Source organism: Myodes glareolus, chromosome 21, assembly GCF_982192425.1.
Source record: "Myodes glareolus chromosome 21, mMyoGla1.1, whole genome shotgun sequence".
NCBI classification, from domain to species: Eukaryota; Metazoa; Chordata; class Mammalia; order Rodentia; family Cricetidae; genus Myodes; species Myodes glareolus.
The window spans coordinates 50,003,133-50,023,930 of record NC_142046.1 but is presented as its reverse complement, the minus strand read 5'-3'; the positions used below and the strand labels follow the sequence as shown (position 1 = coordinate 50,023,930).

At 42.3% G+C, this 20,798-nt stretch overlaps 1 protein-coding gene across 2 annotated transcripts in view; it reads right to left on the bottom strand.

Moving 5' to 3' along the window:
* The window catches only part of Cers6 (ceramide synthase 6), a 244,418-nt gene that overhangs the window by 171,689 nt on the left and 51,931 nt on the right, over positions 1 to 20,798 (bottom strand). For both annotated transcript variants that reach the window (XM_048425933.3, XM_048425934.3), the window contains exons 2-3: positions 8,205 to 8,310; positions 459 to 589 (exon numbers count right to left, since the gene is read on the bottom strand). In XM_048425933.3, coding sequence (XP_048281890.2) covers positions 459 to 589; positions 8,205 to 8,310 — 237 coding nt within the window. The remainder of the gene's footprint in view (positions 1 to 458; positions 590 to 8,204; positions 8,311 to 20,798) is intronic.

The window sequence follows — 20,798 nt, the reverse complement described above, 5'->3', positions numbered from 1 at the left end:
TTAAGATGCATACATTAATAGAATATAGTTATTTCTTAAATTGCTAGGAATGTTGGACTTGGTTATTTTCCCCTTGATTAGCATATCCAAAAATCTTAGTTTTTATTAGTGGAAAATATATCTTGATAAAATTCTGTCTACTCAATTCAAAATGTGTGAAGGATGCAAATGCTATATTTCCAAGATGACTGGTTGTAAACACCATGGCAGGCCTTCAAATCTATTTCCTTGAAGCAACTGCATTAGGAAGAAAAGTTTATTTATTGTATCCACGTTGGAAATCCCAAAGCCTTGCAAATTACCGTTCCTTCAGATTTTCCTGATCCATTTTTTCCACCAGGTGTAATGCTTTATGAAGACTGCTGGGGTCTGTCAACATCTGTTGTTTTTCACGTCCGGGTTGGCATGAGGACCGAGACAGGTTTTTCTTTTTAAAACTTAGGAAGAAATGAACTTACATGCTCTCGCAGAACCTGGTCAGGGTGCTTGGTTTTTCCTGGTTGCGTCTTTGTCGAAACCAGCGTTGGATGCTCCGAACATCCCAGTCCAGTTGCTTGGAGAGCCCTTCCAATCGCTTCTCATCAGGATGCTATGAAATAAGGCACCAGAAAAAACATTTTTATCCATTTTTTTTACTTACACCATTTACAAGTTTTAGGCTACATATGGTTAAATTTCCCCTCTAATTTCTACTGCAGGCATTTCAATATTTATGACTGAGAATCTAGTCCATCCATTTGAAGCATGAACAAAGATAACACCTACATTACACATTATGAAACCAGACAGAAAAATAAGAATCTTGCCCCAATGCTTGCATATTTTCTTATCAGCAACTAAGAGAGGAAGAGCCAGCCAGCTGGCTGAGTCAGTCCCATCAGACTTCAAGGGAAGAATTTACAGAGACGTCAACACATACTTCACCTTCTCAGAGGAAAAAAAGAAAGTACATTTTTACTTTATAAACAGATAATGCAAAAAGCACAGGAAATTGCGCAGCCAAGATGTCATTTATAGCACCACGCACACATCCCCTTTCTCATCTTCTCCCCCCTGTCCTCACGTCCCCCACCTTTTCTTCCCTTGCCATCCCTTCTCACAACACACATCTTGTCTCACCAACACCACGTATTACCTCAGGGGCTTGCGTGGTGAAAGGCCATGAAGGCCTTGAGTCAACAGGCATAGACCCAGGTCCTCAGCCCACCATTCTGAGCTTTGGCCTCTTTAGCAGTACAAACAAGGGTGGTTTATCAACCCACACGGGACTTTGATGAGGACTGGGAAAATATATGCTAAACCGAGTCCTTGTCACCTCTCTTCTTTCTCTTTCCCTCCTCTCTTCGACATGTTGAAGAGCCTCTTGCCGACGGTCACGAGAGGGGGACCTACTGCGAATGAAACAAGCCAAGAGAGCTCCCTTACAGGATATATTGTTCACTGTAGTTCTCATGATCAGAGGAATAACCAAAAGGAAGGAGGGAGAAGACATATTTATTGGCCAGGCTGTAACAGAATCTACGCATAGGACCTAAAAGCATCTCGGCAATTCAAGGAGTCTGTGGCTCTGACAACTCATCTGTTAAAAATTCTCATTTGAGTGAGGAGATGAAACCTTTGGAGAAAGAGCAGGTCGCAAGGGTGGAGCTCTCAGGGTGAGATTTGATTGCTGCGGCTGCAGCCACTACTGCCTCCCTCCATCTCCCCCTTCCTTTACTCCTTCTCTCTCCTCCCACTCACCCCCCAAATGGACACTATGGGCACCCAGATCTCACACTTCCACACTTCACAAACCTTTACAAATGTGAGAGTTAAATGTCTGTTGCTTAAGCCCCTGGTCGATGGCATTCTATCATGGTGGCCTAAATCAACAGAGACAAACACATAACCCAAAAGCAGAGCAAATGGTAGCCAGTTACAAAGTGTTCTGATTTTGTTCCTATAAATGCAACTTGCCAACTTTCAGTTGGACATGTGCCTGAGTTCCTCTCAGTGGTAATAAGAGAATGAGCAATCTCCTTTTATGTCTTTCTTAATTGAAAATATGAGAGAGGAAGAGGGAGTTACTGCCTATAATATATATTGGTTATTCTACTAGCCTATAAAAATAAACATTTGAGGGTATTATAATATATATATGTATATTTATATATATATATAAAACATATTGTGACTATATTCACCCCACTACCCTCTACTCCCTTCCTTACTTTGCCTCTGAATTCCTTGTTCCTAACCAGTCCCCCAAAAGCTACACCATTGAAGAAAACGACACTGTCTCTAGAAGTGACCATAAACAGGCAAGAACAACTCAGGAAGGAGATGATATGTGGGGACAAGAAAAAAATCATTTTTTTTTTATTTCTGAGTGTACTAATAGTGGGAGAAAAAAAAATTCTAAGGTTCACAAATCATAAATTAAAAGCCATCTAATTCTAACACTGTCCCTGTTATCTTAATCCCCTTTCTTCCTTTGACAGGAAACCGCAGTCAATCTTTTCTTTTCTTTTTTTTTTTTTTTTTTTTGCGGCCAGGGTTATTTTGCATAAACAAAACTGAATACGTATTCTCATACCCCACCCAATCACACAAATTATTGCAGACTGTGGACTTTGCTCTGGACTTGGGGTTTTTCCTTTATAATGTGTCTTGGGTGGCTTCCAAATCAGTTGAGAGAGCACCGAAGTGTAAGAATAAACTGGAACTTTCTAGTCTGCTCTGCTCACTGACACGCGGTAGCACCCAGCCTCTAGAAGCGCTGCAACAACAGGCTTGGTGTGTTGTAGGGCATGGCGGGATTCATCCTGGATCCAAACATTGTAGGGCAAAGGGGTCTGTGCTTTTGTAATTTTTTTATATAGAAAATTTACTAATTAATTTAAACTCTCAAAAGAAAGAGCAGTCATGTCCCGAACCTCCACGCATCTTCCTCTTTTCCAGTCTGAGATGAAAAGCAGATTCTCAGTGTAGTTTTGATTTTCCCTTTGTCAGGAGAGAAATATCCTGTCCATATGTTTAGAACCATCCAGGCTTTGCTTCCAGGTGAAGAATAAACTTATGTACTGTCTAGCTTTACCCCCTTTAACATGAATATTTTCTAAATTTATTTGTAGGATTTCTTCATTTATTAGAGCAATTAAACATTTTTTCCTATTGGAAAGGTTTATTTTTAGCCAGTAGACTATATGTTGAAAGTCCAAGTTTTTTTTAAAAAAAACAACTATGCAGCTATTTACTAAAAATACATTTGAATTCACCAATCAGTTCTGCAATTATTACTAGAAATTATGACTAAAAATCTCTTCCAATAGTTTCAAGGTGCACTTTGGACACCTACTGGTATTCTGGGGGAAGCGGAAGGCTGGCCCTCCCCATGGCTACCCTGCATCCCGGCAGCTCCCTGCACCTTTCCCTGTGGAAACCTGACCCGCTTTTCCCCTGGTCTATTAGCCAGATCTCAGTAATATATGCGAAATTTTACTCAGAGTTATTTATATTTCTATGTGACAAGAACCTACACAACAAGTATTAGGTTCTTCAATCTAAAATTGGTATATATTTATTATATTATATCTAAAATTAATATAACATTTCTTAAGTTAATGTAAACGTTAATTAACATCTTTGTTCAGCTTGTCGTTGATGGCCCCCAAGAGTATTTGAATGTTTTCTGCCAGTACTTCTTGTACAAGGCTGGAATGGATACTCCTGTGGTGCTGTTCTTTTTGGGTTTTATTATAAATAATGACATCCTTTCCTATAATCTTTTAACTATTTCATAATTTACATATAAAAAGCCATTTAATTCTGGTAATTTTGCCCCCACATTTCTTTTTGCTTCTGTATAGTCTAATTGTCTTAATTTTAAAGGTATACAATAATAGTCTATTTCCAGCAAAACAAGCTCCATAAACATAAAGATCTTTAATATTGTACCTATACCGTAAAAAGACTTATAAATGCTTTTCAAATGAAAGAATATTTAAGGAGAAAATTTTGCTTCCTCCTTTCTAATTTTAATGACTTTCTCTCATATCTACTTGCTATCTCAAATACACATGAGCAACACGTGAAATCACCATTATTTCCTTCCCCTCCCTTTGTCCTCCCCGCCCAAGGCTGGTCAACAATATTATCTTTCTTAGAGCTTGCTCCTGCACTGCCAACTATGCCTCCACTGCTATTGGATTTGCCTGCACTGCTGATCAGCTGCCTCCCAACTATTAAGTGGTTCTGCCATCAGTAAATTTCCCACCATCCTCTCCTGCTCAGTTCGAGTTATCTGCACCCTTTTTATACTGTAAGAACACACACTGTTAAACATTCTGTTCCGACACCATCCCTCACAGTTCTTCCTCTCTTAGTTTTACAGTTTAAAATATATTCAAAATGCACAAACTTCCCCAGTAATCTTGTATAATCTTCTGGTTAGCTAAAATTAATGACAATTGTCTTAGAAAAGAAAAAAAAATGAAGACAAATTACAGAGAATCTGTCTACTATTTTATACAGGAATTATTTTATTATTTGTGTGTGTGTGTGTGGTCTGTGTGTAAGAAGGAGAGAGAGAATGCATACGTGTATGTTTTCATGTACACGAGCAAGTGCCTTCATATCCCCACAGAGAACAAAGGATTCTGGAATGCCCCAGAACTGGTGGTCCAACTGTTTATGAGCCGCTAACACGAGTCCTGGCAACTGAACTCTGGTCCTCTGGAAGAACAGTAAGCGCTCCTAGCCTCTGAGCCACTTCAGCAGCTCCTGCCTCTGACGTGTAACTAAACAGAGGGAAGGAGGCTCAGGACACCCTGGCTTGAGACTATAGTCATCATACCCTTTCTTACTGCAAAGGCTCTCGAGAGGTACCAGAGCACAGAGGAAGTAAAGGGTTAACTGAAATCGGGACTCCACTGTTTAGCTTCCATGCAGCTATCATGATGTGATGGAACTCTGTAGTGATGCGACTATTGGTGTATCACATGCATCGTGAGCAACACCTCTCCGGTGCTCTATCGGAAGTCCGATAAAATCACAGGTCTCACCAAGATGGACATGGGCGAAAGAGTACTTCTGTCAGATACTGGTGCCCATCTGAGGTCCATAAAGTGTTTTCTTGTCTCTCCAGGAAAAAGTGATCCAACACTATGAAATGCCGCTTCATAATTGCTGTATATTTTTACTCTTATGGCTTGAGAACTGATTTGATTTGGAAAGTGAGGTAGCTGGTTTCACTGCCATGGTAAGAAAAGGCCTCTAAATTAAAAACAATACAATTAAAAATTAAAGCAATACAAATTAAAAATCAAATAACAAGATGAAAACAGTCAAAAGACAAGTACTCAAAAACATTCACTGGTTGGGGGCTGGAGAGATGGCTCAGCAGTTAAGAGCACTGATTGTTCTTCCAGAGGTCCTGAGTTCAATTGCCAGGTGGCTCACAACCACCTGGAATAAAATCTGGTGCCAACTTCTGGCCTGCAGGGATACATGCAGGCAGAACATTGTATATATAATAAATAAATCTTTATTAAAAAAATTCACCAGCAAAAAATAATCATTTGGTGTATTGAAATGGGCTCAGCAGTCAGTAACAGTGGGTCCTTTGGCTCCACCATCAAACCATAGAATCCAAAGTTCTCAAAACACCAGGCATCATCAGAGCTTTCCCTCCTCATAGGAGTGAGGCAGCTAAAACCTAGAGAGCCTGGCTGGAACAGATGGCATGCCATTTACTAAACAATGTGTGAGTGGTATTTTATTGAATCCCCATGAAATCCTGTGAGTACATTATCTGAAGATGTCTAAGGCCTCCAAAAGTTAAGGCACTTGTTGGAGGCCCAACATTAGTAAGAAAAAAATACTGCTCCTACTTACAGACTTTCAGGGTCTGACTCGGGCAAATACCAAGAGTTTTAATTATTTCCTAATGGCAGTAGGTTCTCTATTGTGTTTAGAATGGGATAGGTCTCCCTGTAGGGCAGGTGGAAGGTTCCTGGTAGGATTTAAAATATGATAGATTTCCCTGTAGGGCAGGGAAGGGAGAGACAGATAAAACGCAGACAGATGTTACCCCAAGAGAAGAAACTGATGAAGAATGTAATGACTTGTATCCACCCGGTGATGTCAGAGAGAAAAGTCGGAGAAGACGACTAATGTGGTCCCATATAGCAGGACCCTGCATTTAGAAGGGAATTTAATGTTCTATGGCTTATCTCTTATAATTCTACATTACTTTTTGATGTAGTATAACGTGTTCTTGCAAGTAAAATCGAACGGCCAAAGGAGCATGTTACAGACACTTAAGAGTCTGGCCACATGCAGAGGCTTACACCCAAATAGGCACTCACTGCCCCTTCCCATCTCCTGCTCACCAGGATCCACCTACTCCCCTTCCTCTGTTCCCTATCTACTGATAGCTACTGCCTTTGGTTCCCTCAGAAGGGGCTTGAAACGAGCAAGAACAGCAAGGAGATGTAAGATAGGGTTGGCTTCTCTCTGAGGTTTCTTGTTATGGGGCAGGGCAACCACCTCTGTACTCCCTGGGTGACTCAGCTAAGGGGAGCCTCTTGCCTACTTGCAATCTTGTAGCAGGGGTTGTGATGCCCTTGGAGGTCACCTATCCATCATGAACTGGGGCAATGGACCTGGAGATAGGAGAAAGGCCTATCTGAACTTTGCCCCCAGTGCCAAGGCACAGGGTGTTCAGCTGTCGCCAGGGGAAAGGAGCCTATGATAGCCATATATGATAGCTATATATGTATTCAGTGAGACAGTATGCCCAGGCATTCTTGAGGTTCTGTTTTTTCCCATTGATATCCCCCAGCCTACAGACATTACAGAACAACCTAAACACAGCCTGACAGGGCTGGGGATGTGGCTCTTGCTAGCATTTATAATGGCCTGAATTTGAGCGTCAGTGTTGTAAGAAAAAATAATGAGACTAATAGGAGAGTTATTTCACTTTAGTAAGGTAAACTACATGGAAAAGTGAGGTTGTTTTCTAAATATTTACTTTCTCTAATACCACAGGGTATGTGTCCCATGAGGCTGAACTCAAAACTACAAAAAGTTTTCCCTAAAATTCCATTCATTCTTTTCCTTCTCCTTACAGAGACGTTAAACAGAAGACCCAATCTGTCCTCAAATTTTCTAGCAGAAGTATCATTTTTAAGAGGACAGAGAAAACTCCTGTAGACTTTTGGCAGGAGTGAAGGCAGCGAGGTAAACAAAAGGGTTTGGATGCTTGAATTAACAGCTGCAAGACATGAAACTAAGGGTGCTAATGGCTACCACCACAAACCAGACGAAACAGCATCGACTTAACACTGCCAAATCACACCTCATACACCTGTCTGGCTCGCTGGAAACCCGCAATGGGTCAAAGGAACCGTTCGATACAGAAGCACACAGAACGTCCCATCCCTCCTGTTTGTGTTTTCTCATCCAGTCAAGGGTGAGGAGAGACATGTAGGGGTCTTAGGGGCTGAGAGGAAGATGTGTGGGCTCCGTGTTGGCTTGCTTCCTTTATCTGAGGTTCAGATTGAGTGCCCCTGATGTTTCTCTTCATCTTCTTCATGGTTAAATATATACTAATCACTTGCCTCCTTCCTCCTCCTCTGGTCTCTGGGTCTCATTTTTAGTTCAGACTTGTTTAGCTCCCTTGATGCTGAACGTTTTCTCTCTTCATTAACTCTGCACTGCGAGCCTCTCTCCTAACTCTGCTGGCCCAGTTCCTTTATTTCTTCACACAGCAAGTCTTCAAACATGGCCTTCCACTATCGCTCACATTTGTCTATCACAACCCTAGAATGTTCGGGTGGTACTCGCTCTCAGCCAAGAGGCTCCAGGTCTCACACATGTATGCACCCCACTGTAAGCTTTGACTGGTCACTCCCTCCCAGGTCTTATCTGTATGCTTCATGTCACCTGAGGCTGAAAAAGGCACTGGATTGGACCAACCTCTATCTAATCAAGACCTTTGCACAGAGAGCTTGTAAAATCAGCTAGAGTCAACCAAGAGGCCACAAATGTCCTTTATCTACTGTTTGCACTTTGGGTCCAATCATAACACCTACACTCTCTCTTAGGAGCCGCTGTCTGAGAGGAGGAAAAACTGTTCATCAGAACCCAGGAGAGACGGGATGGAATGACTGGAGGTTAGGAGTGGAGGTGGAGCAAAGCAGTTCCCTGGAAGACACTCCTACCTTTGTTATAGCATTGAAGACCTTTTCCAGAATGGCGTTTGGCTGGGCAACTTGTGGTCCATTGGCCTGGATGTTGAGGGCTATGGCACATGGTTTGGCTATGAATCTAAAGATTTAAAAAGAAAGAGAAGAAAATAATTCAGAAATTATACTTTTTAAATAACTGCTCTTGGTAGTATTATCACTTGTACATGACTAGGTCATCCTAATTAGATGATTATCGGGTTTTAAGGCAACATTCACATGGGTTAACTCTAAGGCAGACCTCATTCAAGGCCACCAGCCATCACATTACAAAGAGAAATTCTTCACAAACATTTAAATTCCTTGGCTGAGTATGGCAGCACATGCTTTTAATCCCAGTACTTGGGAGGCAGGAAGATCTCTGTAAGCCTGGTCTGCGTAGTGAGCTCCAGGACAGCAAGGGCTATGTAGAGAGACTGTCTCAAGACCAAACAACCCAAAAACAGAACAGCAAAAGGACATTTAAACTCTAATGAGAATTGGCAGTTCTGAGGAGACTCTACAGGTTAATTATATGATTGCTTAGACCATAAGAAAGAAAAGGAAAACAGTTGTACTGGACTGAATCGTCAGTGAACATGTGAGAGACATAAATACATAATATATAGTCTCTGTACAAACATGTGCAGCCATGTTATTATTCCAGCGTGCTCACTGAGCAGCTGAGGTCTCATGGAGGGCGTGTGCTTTTCACCACTCGTGATAGATATAGCCATTCTGTCTCCATCATCAATGGATGTAGTACTGAGCCCTAATCCCTTTCAGTTTGATAATTTCTTGCTTTGCGGGTCACCCTCCACCCTGGCTTCTTCCTCCTAGGAAGCAATGAAGAATGACAAATGACAAGCCATCCCAGACAAGCTAAAGGCTGAAGGGTTTAAACGCATGAGTCAGATTGTTTTTATCCTAAGTGAATGCCTACGCCAAGATGAACAGGAAGAATGAGCCTCATTTCCCATGTCCGAATGAGGGTCTGAGAGGGATGTGTTCTGCACTGGGCCCTGGTGGGACAGTGACAAGTCTATAAAAACTGCATTAAAGGAAAAGTATCTACGTCTCCAAGATGTTTTAGGCTACCTATTCGAGAAATAAGTTTCTATAATACTTCAGTGGTGATGCGGAGTGTCTGCCACCAATTTAATAGCATATCAGAGTATTACTAAGATAATTCAATGGTTGCCACGGGCAACAGCCAATAAATGCATAAAACAGATCAGCAGTGAGCCTTAGGTGAGGCTTATTTAGCAAAACTCCACAAGATTAAAGCACAGGAGCCACAGCACGAAGAGTAGTAAGACAAAATGTGGAACTAGAACCCATTTCATTGGACAACATTGGACAACTTCAGGCCTGAGCTAGGAGAGACACACACCAAAGGGGCACTATCGTGTTTGTTACCCTGGGGTCTCGGGACAAAGGGGAAGAAGGAATTCCTACCTCTCCCTACTCTGTAAGTCTCTGGGAAACGGGACTGCTCTTCAGAGCCTTGCATTCTTGGTCCCTTCCGGCGTGACACATTAGCAACGCCTTTCTCTTTTCCTTACAATTCCAGGTCTTCTCACCAACCAGGTACCCACCTACAGCTGGAGCTCCCATTGGGAAAGACTCAACTCATCACTTAATGGGCACTGACCACGGGCAAGTCCAGAACTTGTTTCTGCCCTGTGCTTCCACTTGATGGCCACTTTCACAATGCTTAACAGAAGATGTCAAAAGACACACGTGCTGTGAAGAAAATAGGCTAAATGGGTAGACCCAACATGTAAGGGCTGAACTTCACTCGCCTATGACTGGTTCCCGCTCTTCCTCACTGGATCACTGGATTTCTCCTCAGTCCTTGTTTTAACTGTTCCCTCAACCTCGGACACACTGTGTTTAAACTCCTTTGGGATTCTGGCCCCCATCTTTGTAACAACCTGCCTGTTAAATATAAGCAATCACTTCCTCTTTATATATCTCAAGCATGGGATGGGATTCCTTTCCCAAGAAGGTCAATGTAATAACGAGCTGGCCATGTCAACCCTAGCCAAGGTAAATCCCAAATTCTAGAAACTCAGGCGTGGTACATTAGAAGATGAAAAATGAGTTAAGAGAATTTAAGTCATTTAAATGAAGACATTTAAAATGTAAATGGTCCATAGTGAGTATACACAATAAATCAAACCCCATGAATTTTTTTAAAGAAGGTACTGTGTCATTGGATGCTCTTATTTATACAAACAGAATACTGTGAACAGTCAGCAAGTGTTTGATGGATAAAAGGATGTGTGGCCAAGCCCAGTGGGCTGTATGTTTTTAATTGCCTTGAATATCACATCAAGTCAGGGTCATCTAGTACTCAGAGGTTAGGAGACTGGCCTTTCCGGTACTAGAAACCATTTTCTCAATTCTCGTTACCCCTCTGCCATCAACCTTTCCCTTGGGTAGGCTCACTCAATCCATATGTTTGTTTTTGTTTCTGTGTTGTTTTCTCCACAACTTGGCCAGTACAGAAAAGCAATACTAAAATTTCAAGGCAAATAACCACAGGAAAAGTTAAGCCCCAATACTCAACAAGAAAAAGAACAGTTAACTTTATTGTTCATAGATATCCTCAGCAACAGGATGATATAGAAATTTCATTTGTGTGTATTCTCCGAAGAATTTGTGAATCATCTCCGGTATTTTTTTTCAGAGAACATATTAAATTCCAAATAAAGCCCATGTCACAGCTACTACAATTTTATTACTTTCTGTCACAGTCCATTAGAGGGAAAAATGTTGTTTCTAATGATAGACCAAAGAGAAGAAGTGCACAAAACACTTTCACAGTGGTGGGTGGGATGGAGGGAGAAGGACAGGGAGAGAAAAGAAAGGAGAAAAGGAGGGAGGGAGGAGAGGAGGGAGGGAGGGAAGAGAGGAGGGAGGGAAGAAGAAGGGGGAGGAGAAAGAGGAGGGAGGGAGGAAGAAGGGGGAGGAGAAAGAGGAGGGAGGGAGGAAGGAGGGAAGAGAGAGAGAAGGAAGGAGGGAGAGAGAGAAGGAGGGAGGGGAAGTGAAAATAGGGGGTGATGGGGAGGGGAGAGAGAGGAGAGAAGGAGAAGGAGAGAGAGGAGGAGGGAAGGGAAGATAAATACCTGGATGGCAATGGCCAACAGAGCTGAGACTACAGCAGTGGGAAGGGTCGTTGGCTCACAGGTTTGATGATTACCTCCACCAGGAAGCGCTCACCTAAACTTCTTTTTTATCAAAGGCTGAAATATCACCTTCCAAAGATCAAACACCTATAAAACACTTTCACATACTATAGTTGAAAGTAAATATAATAAGGATGTAAGCTTTGAAAACCACTGGTCTTGGCTAAGAAGCCAGGGAGTGCATTTGAACACAATGTATTTGTATTCTAAGCGTGAATCAATCATCCCAGAAGGAAGGATAAGCAGGGCCTCATGAGCAGGGCCTTAGTAAAATGCATACATAAAACATGAAAGTGATCCCTGCATTCAAAGATATCTACTATCCAGGAAAGGAGATTATTGAGAGACATATATAAGATTTATGACATTGCTCTAATTACTTAAAATATTTAACTATTATTGGTGGGTTGCAGGGTCAAAAACTGTTAGTTCTTTTCAATACTTGCAGTCCCTACCCTTTTAAAGATTCTTGGGAGCCTGTGATGGTAGATATGTAGCCATCTACATGTTAATAAGATTGAATGGAAATCTCTCTCTCTCTCTTACACACACACACACAGACAGACACACACACACACACACACACACAGACACATACACACACACACACACACAGACAGACACATACACACACACACACACACAACCACTGGAGAAATCTCAATGAACACATTAAATTGTACTGGTATTTGCTATCCTGGTTGTGATGCTGTATACTGTCTTATAAAATGTTATCATTGTGTCTCCGTGGGATCTGGCTATACTAATTGTGGGATCTGGCTATACTAATGGTAAGATCTGGCTATACCAATTGTCTTAGTTGTGATTTCTAGTGCAGTGTTAAATCACTATGACCAAAAGAACCTTGGGGAGGAAAGGGTCTATTACATCAGCCTGCAACTTTCAGGTCATCACTGAGGGAAGTCAGCTCCAGAACCTGGAGACAGGAGCTGATGCAGAGGCCCTGGGAGAAAACTGTTAGTGACTTGCTCCTCAGGCTTGGCCAGACTGTTTTCCTCTATACCCCAGGACCACCCACCTGCTTAGGAGTGGCACTGCCCCCAGTGAATTAGGCCCTCCCCTATCAAACATTAATCAAGTAAATCCCCAAAGGCTTGCCTATAGGCCAACCATATTGAAGAATTTTCTCAACTAAGATTTCCTGCTTCCCAGCCATGTCAGAGTTTGTGTGAAGTCGACAAAACCAATCGGCACACTAATATGACAAACCGATATGAATGGATGACTTTCTGGATGAAGATTTTAATGAAAAAAGGAAAGCCCTGGAAGGCACATTCTGTGACTAACTTTGAGGAACAAGAGCCTGACAGACCTTCTGTCTTTAGTCTCTGTACAACTCACCAACCCCTTTCAGTACTCTCTCCCCAAAGACCAAACAAAAGCAAAGCCAACACCCAAGGGCTCTAGAGAGAGAATGAAAGCAAACAGGCTTGGAACAGGAGTCAAGTGCTGTAGCTAAGTGATGTGGGCGTAAAGGGGCTCTGCGGTGTCCAAACAACACTTCATGTTCTTCAGGTTGCTGAACAGATTTTTCGGATTTAATGATGAATCAAAAATAGGAAACAAATGTGAAAATAGGAAAGGACTTGGAAGGTCTCTGAAATAAATCCCAATCCATTAGAAAAAGATGAAGCAACCAAGTGCAACTATGAGAAAGAACGTAAATCCCACCCCAAACCATGCTAGAGAGAAATCCAACTATATGCAAGTAAAGAGTATCCACCCAACAGTGTGCAAATATCCTGGCTAACATCAGAGCAATTATGCAGATTTTAAAGCTAATGAGCATAGCATTTTGCAAAATACTCTGCAGGAGCAATTTAGACAAACGTGTGTAGGTGATTGAGTCAGCAGGTGTGTGTGTGTGTGTGTGTGTGTGTGCCGTGTGTGTGCACCTGTATGTGTGTGCCTGTGTCTGTATGTGTTTGATGTGTATGAACTCATGTGCTATGATCTTATCTAAAACAACACTGTTTCAAGAAGAAAAATAATTACTGGAAAATCAGGACAGAGAAGGAGAGCCAACCATTATAGACAGTTACCTTGGGCTAATAAGTACTTTGAAAAAATGTTTCATACAGTTACCATGGGCTAATAAGCATTTTGTAATGTTTCATTCTTTCAAGACAAACCCAGGAATTCTTTGAAGTAAATATCAGTTCTATTTTACAGAAGTACAACATACAGTTCAATAAAGTTAAAATGTGTATCTGAGGTTTGGCGGCTACAGAGCTGAGGCAAAATTTAGGCTCCTGATATAATTTGATACAAATGGTCACACCTACTCTGGGATCGGCATGTTGAGAGGCTGTTTAATATCTCTAAACCCTGGTTACTACATTTATAAGGTAAAGATAAAAGATACACGTCAAATTCTGGTGAACACCTAGGTGATAAGTACATGCAGACTTCACAACAGAAACCTGATGTTTGGCAACCATTCAGTATATGCACACTCTTGCATATTTTTATAAAAGCAAGCACATGTCCACAAGTCAGCAGGCATTCTAGCCTGTACTGGTCCTCATTCTGTCACAGGAAAAACTCGGGGTTGGCATGGGCTTGTGAGCAAGAGGAGAATTCACGAGCTCATAATGTCACTGAGCACAACCTCTTTCACCCGAAGCAGACTTCCGTTTGGAGAAATCATTCAGAGACTTTCTATGAAGAGTCAGGGCACCTCTCTGCTGTTCTTTTCAATTTTCTGTGAGTCCACAATTATTTAAAACCAAAAAGGGATCTGCTGTTTGCTTGCCTTTTAGGTCTTTTCCTTGGTGAGAAAGCACACACACACACACACACACACACACACACACATACACACACACACACACACACACACGTCTTCCTCTTGGGGTCCTATTTTAGTTCATCATTCCTCAATCCTACATTGTCCTACATCATTCTTACTAAAGTGTAAACTCACTTCTCTTATGTTGGCTTCTAGCGACAGGCACAACCCATACGATCCTGACCATTTAACATTCTTCTCTCTACTGGAAACAAAGAAATAAAGAGTCTGAGACCTAGATGTTTTTCATGCATCTTTCATGTTCTAACTTAAAAAAAAAAACACCAATGATTTTAATTTTGAACTACAGCCTTGTTCTATTCTTTAAGGAAACGGAGGAAGCCCCTTGGACAATGGGTAGTCCTAGAAGCACATAACCATCGGCAAAGACTGAGCTAAGAGTGGAGGCTCTTTAAAGTTCCCCGGAAGATTAATGAAGATTGTCCAAATAGCAATAATAAAAGGATCTTTCAGCCCTGCCCACCCAAAGCGCACTGAAAGGCTGTATCAATGACAGAAAGGCCACCAAATGTCACCAGCTAAAAACAGAAATCTTCGGAAATCCCAAATTGACCTAAGAAATGTCAAGTATGTCCCTTGTAGCTACACATTTACAGGACTCTAAAAATTTTGCTTTACTTCATCATTGGTTCATTTCTACTATGGAAGACAGAATCTATAAAGCTTGTGCCATTTTTAATAAATGTGCCCTTATCCGAATAAGATCTATACCCCTACACTTCACAGACACAAAGCAGGAAAGACATGGTGACATTTGTAGCAGATACCTGAGTCCCAGCATTGGGTATGGAACTCACGCAAAATCAGATCTGATCTGTGTGGGTCAACGAGACAAATGCAAAGGTGATGTCATTGGGTGACAGGTGTGCATTTATCTCACTTTGAAAACCTTTGGCTCCCACTATAGACCCTAGCAACCATGCTGTATACATTAAATATACATGATAAAAGTGTTTCAAGGAAAAAAAAAGTGTATGGTATAGATCTACGTAGACGAATACCTTTGTTCTCAGGAAAATGCAAGCTTCTACCGCTGCGATCCAGCTGATACTTGCTAAGCGTGACAGTGCTTACAAATTCATTGTAGCTGTCAATGAACCATTGGAGACCAGCCCACCTGTCTGAGTAAGGATTCATTTTCAAACTGTTCATCCTTGTACACGGAGGACGGCACTATGGGGGCCGCTTATGAAATGGCACAGTCACACCTGGGCAGCATTTGTCAGCGACAGCCTTGCCTTTTTACCTCATGGACTCAATCTCTGCCAAATCTCTCTCTGACTCCACAGTCTCTGACAGCTCACCCACATCAGACATCTTTCTCTGGATGGTACCCCTGCTAGAACTCAGTCTGTAATGGGGGGAGGAGGTGTAGACATCGGTCTCTCATCTTCCCCAACCGACCAGCTAACCAAAGTGGAGTTATGGGAAGCAGGCCTTTGACCTTCACTCTGTGGACAGGATGTCTTACCAAGCCTGAAACAGGTAGACTTTCCTTTAATTTTCAAAATTGGCCCTGAAATCAAATGTGGGTACGGGGAACCCACAGACTCTCTATAGCGTGTCAATCCTCTAATTCTACCACAGTCACTAGGTGCGTTCCGGCTTCATCTCAATCGATCCTCCAAATGCTCCCAATTTTGTCAGTTGTTTTACGAACAGAGGAAAGGTCCCAATGCATCAGTGAGCTGAAGTAGAAAGTGAAGGATCCATCGCTCGCTCTCAAGCGCTGAGCTCTCCCAACACTCTTGACTTGTGAGTTGGTAGCACATGCTCACAGTCTGTGAACATTTTCTTGTCTGAACCAATATCCCTGGTGCCTCACATCGCAAATATCCTCATCCATGGATCGTGCTTGTTTTCCCCTTGAGCTATCACTGAAGATGTGTGGTTCAACTAATAAGATGACCTTATTTGTACGGTGGCTCACGGGAAACAATGCCTCCACAGAACATTGCAAAACAACACCAACAATTCTTTGATGGGGCTATCACAAAGTCCTGCATTAAAATTCATCATCCACACAGACTAAAATTCCACAGAGGCCATCTGCCAGCACAACAGCCTGAGCTCCACGTACCTGGTTTACCATAAAGGATGACTAGGAACAAATGAGGAGGGGCCAGAATGAAGGCGGCATCTTTCACGGTGATGGGAATGGGGAATGAGAAACTGGATTTGCAGCATCAGCGATATCAGTGGACTAGAAAGCTGAACTGCCGTGAGTCAGCACACTTGTTCCATGATACCAAGACAGAGAGGGCTTTCTGACCCTCCGGACTGCTGGGTCATTCCCACAGTCCTCCCCCACAGATATCTGGGACAGGGCCAGCAAAGAAGAAGAGAGGACTGGAGAGCCTCGACTCTAACACCTCAGCCATGATCTGAAGACAGTTCTGAAGCCCAGAGAGGATGGCTTCACAACCCAGGACCGTGTTCTCTACAAGTCTGCCATATAAACTGTGGGATGCTAGCCCCAACTGGGCTCTCATCTTGACTAGATTCATGTAACACGGCTCACAGAGTTCTTGGTGGCTGCTGGATCAGGAACTAAAGAGATATGAGTGACCAGGGAGTTTCTTTCTTCCCTTTCCCATTTAAAACCTCCTCTTGTTGGTCTAATGTCCATGTTCTAAGAACACTATTCCAAAAAAACTGTTAGGTGAGCTGGGAAGTCGTGACCCACGCCTTTAACTCCAGCACTTGAGAGGCAGAGGCAGGTGGATCTGAGCGAGTTTGAGGCCAGCCTGGTCTACAGAGTGAGTTCTAGGACAGCCAGAATTGTTACACAGAGAAACCTTGCCTTGAAAACAAAACAAAGAAGCTGGCATGTGAATTAGGACAACTTTACACATAAAAGAAAACAGAACTTTGAAGATAGGCTTCCCTACATATGTTCAAATCCCAGTTTGATCTCTTGGGAGCTGTGAGATGGTGAGTTACTTATTTTCCTTCTGGAGATGGTTTCCCTGCAATGCAACTGTATCACCTGACTACATGACATGAACAGGGACAGGCATACAGGCAGGCATCTACAGGCTTTCTTCTCTGTGTGTGAAAAGATAACATATTGAAGATTAAAGAAGTATTAAGAGTCAGCTTTTCTGGTTTGAGATTTTCATCTCCTAGCGGGTATGTGAGCTACTGCTGATCCTGTGAGACTATTTCTTTCATGGAAGAAAATCTAAACTAGTGAAGCAATGGAATCTGGGAAGATGAAAATTAAACAGAAAGCAAACCTGCAGCCCATCGCAGCAAAACGGTTTTTGTATGAGTCAACGGAGAGAACAATAAAATATCCAGTTTGTTGTTAATAAGGAAACCAGAATTTTCTCATAAAAGGCAATTAATTTTCTTAATGCAATCCTAAATTGCTGCAGGCAAAGGACAGAAATCCCCGTTTTTTTTAAAAAAATATTAATATTGCCTATTTATTATATAATTCCTTGGACATAACTCCAGCGGCATGACCAGAAAGTGCTTGAGTGGACACAATGGTATTATACCCTCAAATTCTTTGTTGGGAGCGTTTATGAGAAAGAACTCAATTTGGAAGTAAACATCAAAGCTTATTCAAATAAAAGAACATGAAGGTTTTCTTATTTAAAGCACAGGAGTAGACTGAACCAAGGAAGCATTTTCTGAAGGGCAAAACTCTCACCGAGTGAGCAAAGGCATTCTTATCTACAGAACTTCTGAGAAGAGCCGTAGAATGTCTGGAATGATGGTGGGATATGTGTGAGAAAATGATATTTCACTCCCCCGCCTCAAAAAAAAAAAAAAAAAAACCTCTATTGAAAAGCCAAAGTCAATTTTTAAATTTTTTCCCTTGTACAGATTTACTGAAACAAAACTGCTTTCAGGACATCTGAGCTGTATTGGACTCAACATCTGTATGTTTTAATTTCTCAGGTCTTACCATCCCTAATAAAGGGTTGGTTAATGAACCCAAGGGCACTGTTATCACCTGGAAGACAGAAAAAAATGCAAATTCTCACGCTCAGATCCAGGCTGAGTCAGAGTCAGTGTTTATCCGAGATCCTCACAGGGCCCCTACGCACAGTAGTGTTTGAGCTGCGTGCTTCATTCACTCCCATGCTTCTCAGAGTGTGAGCTTCCTATAAGCTCCCTCAATGTCACCAGAAAACTTGTTATAGGGCAAATCCTCTGGCCCCACCTCACCCCTATTCAACAGCTCCAAGGGTGGGGCCTAGTAACAGGGCTTCTCACAAAACCTCCAAGCAATCCCGATGCATGCTGGAGCTTGAAAGCACTGCACTGCCTAGGCGTGCACAGACTGGTCTAGGGGAGTAAGGGAGCTCCCCCAAAGCAGGTCATTCCACCTAAACAGAGAGTGCCAAGAAAATCATTCCTTAGAACTCAGCCCAATGTCTCAGCACAACTGTCGACCAAGCAACAAACCTCACAGGTCCCTTCACAGTAGCCACACAGTTACGATCATCTCAATCTTGTTTTGTCCAGATAAAATTTCAACTTAGGTGGAGGCGCAGATAGAAATACAGCTATATAACTTGGACACATGAGAACAAATAATACAGTAAGATAACTATGTTACATTTTATTACCTCGCCATAGATTAATATAGTAATACTAAAATATAATTAGCTATATGGATGTAATCATGGCATAATAACTGATTCAAAATCAATCCTATCTATCTATGGAGCTATATGCATATATATGCTATATATATGCAATCATAAAATTCTACACTGACCCAAAGAAGACTTGAACTCTCATGCCTTTCATCCTGCAGGTCAAATGTCAACAATCAGAAGCAACACAAACACTACATTTTCAGTGACCCCATCATTCACTGATGCCATCACCCCAGCCTTTGGGATGTTGTGGACATATATATTTGTGTGAATACACACACACACACACACACACACACACACACGTCATCTTTCTATATTTCCACACACGCCATTCTTTAGGACTCTCAGCTCTTTTTTCCATACCAAATCTCTAATTTCACTTCCTTGCGTTTACAGCACAGATTGGCAAGGAACTGCTCGGATGGAGACTGGTGAAGGCTAACCCTAGCTCCATAATCACTATTTCTTTTCATTAAATGCTTTTTATCCCGAAAATTGAGCTCCATGACTGCTCCATCTGTGCCAAAAATAACTCGGTGTGGTTTATTAAACAGCATTCAAAAGAAAAACAAAGCAAATATAAATCATCAGCTTTCTATGCCAATCACTGTTCATCAAACAGCATGATATCAGCACATCGCATTAAGGAACTGGGAAGTGAGATGCCAGGACCTTGGAGACTCCCTTTCACACACACACACACACACACACACACACACACACACACACACACACACACAAAGAAATGCTACCTAGATCTATGAAAAGAAACAAAAAACCTTCAAACTTCAAAACATGCACGAACTCCAAGTTCAACTTAGAGCACAGCTGAGAGTGGCCTTCCACGGGGTAGGACACAAAGAGACAAGCACCAGCTCATCCAGAGGGAGGCCAGTCCTCTCGCAGGCGCTTGGCCCTTGTGCTGGCACAGACGGCCTGGCCTGCTGGCGACATTAAATCATACTCGTGCACTGGCTGTTGTCCAAGGGCACAGCAGGCTTGCATTTCAGACACTTTCCTGATTTTCATTGACCCCTCTTCCAGAACAGCCACTACACAAACCCCGGCCTTCCACCCTGCACATGTCTAAAGGCCACTGCCTCTTGGTCCCTGGCCGACGGCATACATCAGTGCTCATCTAAGAGCTACCTTCTCTAAGATCCTCCTGATCCCCTATACCTTCTTCCAGACCTTCTTCTAACTTCCCGCTGCCTTTGGATCTACAGATCCAGCTCATCTTCCACAGAACACTATGGTCATTTGGTTACTTGCGTTCTGCCTCCCCTCGTGTTTCACTGCTTCCCCCCTCCTGGCTTCATGCCTCTTCCTGATCCTGTGTTAAAGAAAACAGTGTTGCTTGGAGCAGCAGCATGACGGGTACATAATGAGATCAAGGAAAAGCAAGTTCAACAGCAAAACCCCACATCCCGCAGTCAAGGGAGCAGAAATACAGAAACGGCCTGCCTCTACTGGCTTCACAAACACTGTATCAGAGCAGGGACCGCTGGCCTATGTGCTTCTTATTTGTTCTGTCCAACCAATGTCAAGCGGATTCTGTTACTTTTCATCCCAACACTGCTTTCACAGTTAGCATCATTTCTGGAACACATCTGAACACCTGTTAAGCTCTGTATCACTGAGTTTGGTTTGTGGAGCTGAAAAACACACCGAAGCTCTGGGTAAGCCCCTGCAACAATTTCTTTACTCAAAATGTTATCAGAGAGAGCCGCTTCTCAGCTGCCAGTGAAGGCTAACACCAATTAGTGTACTCCAAAAATAAATGTAAAAAAACGGTAACAGGAAAGCATCTTTTCAGAAGACATCAGACTCACCATAACAAAGAAGAAACAACATGGCAATGATGCCTTAGACCTTTAAAACAGGCAGCAGGTTCCATTAAATGAAGTAACAGGGCTGTACTGGGAACCCCACAAAAACCTGC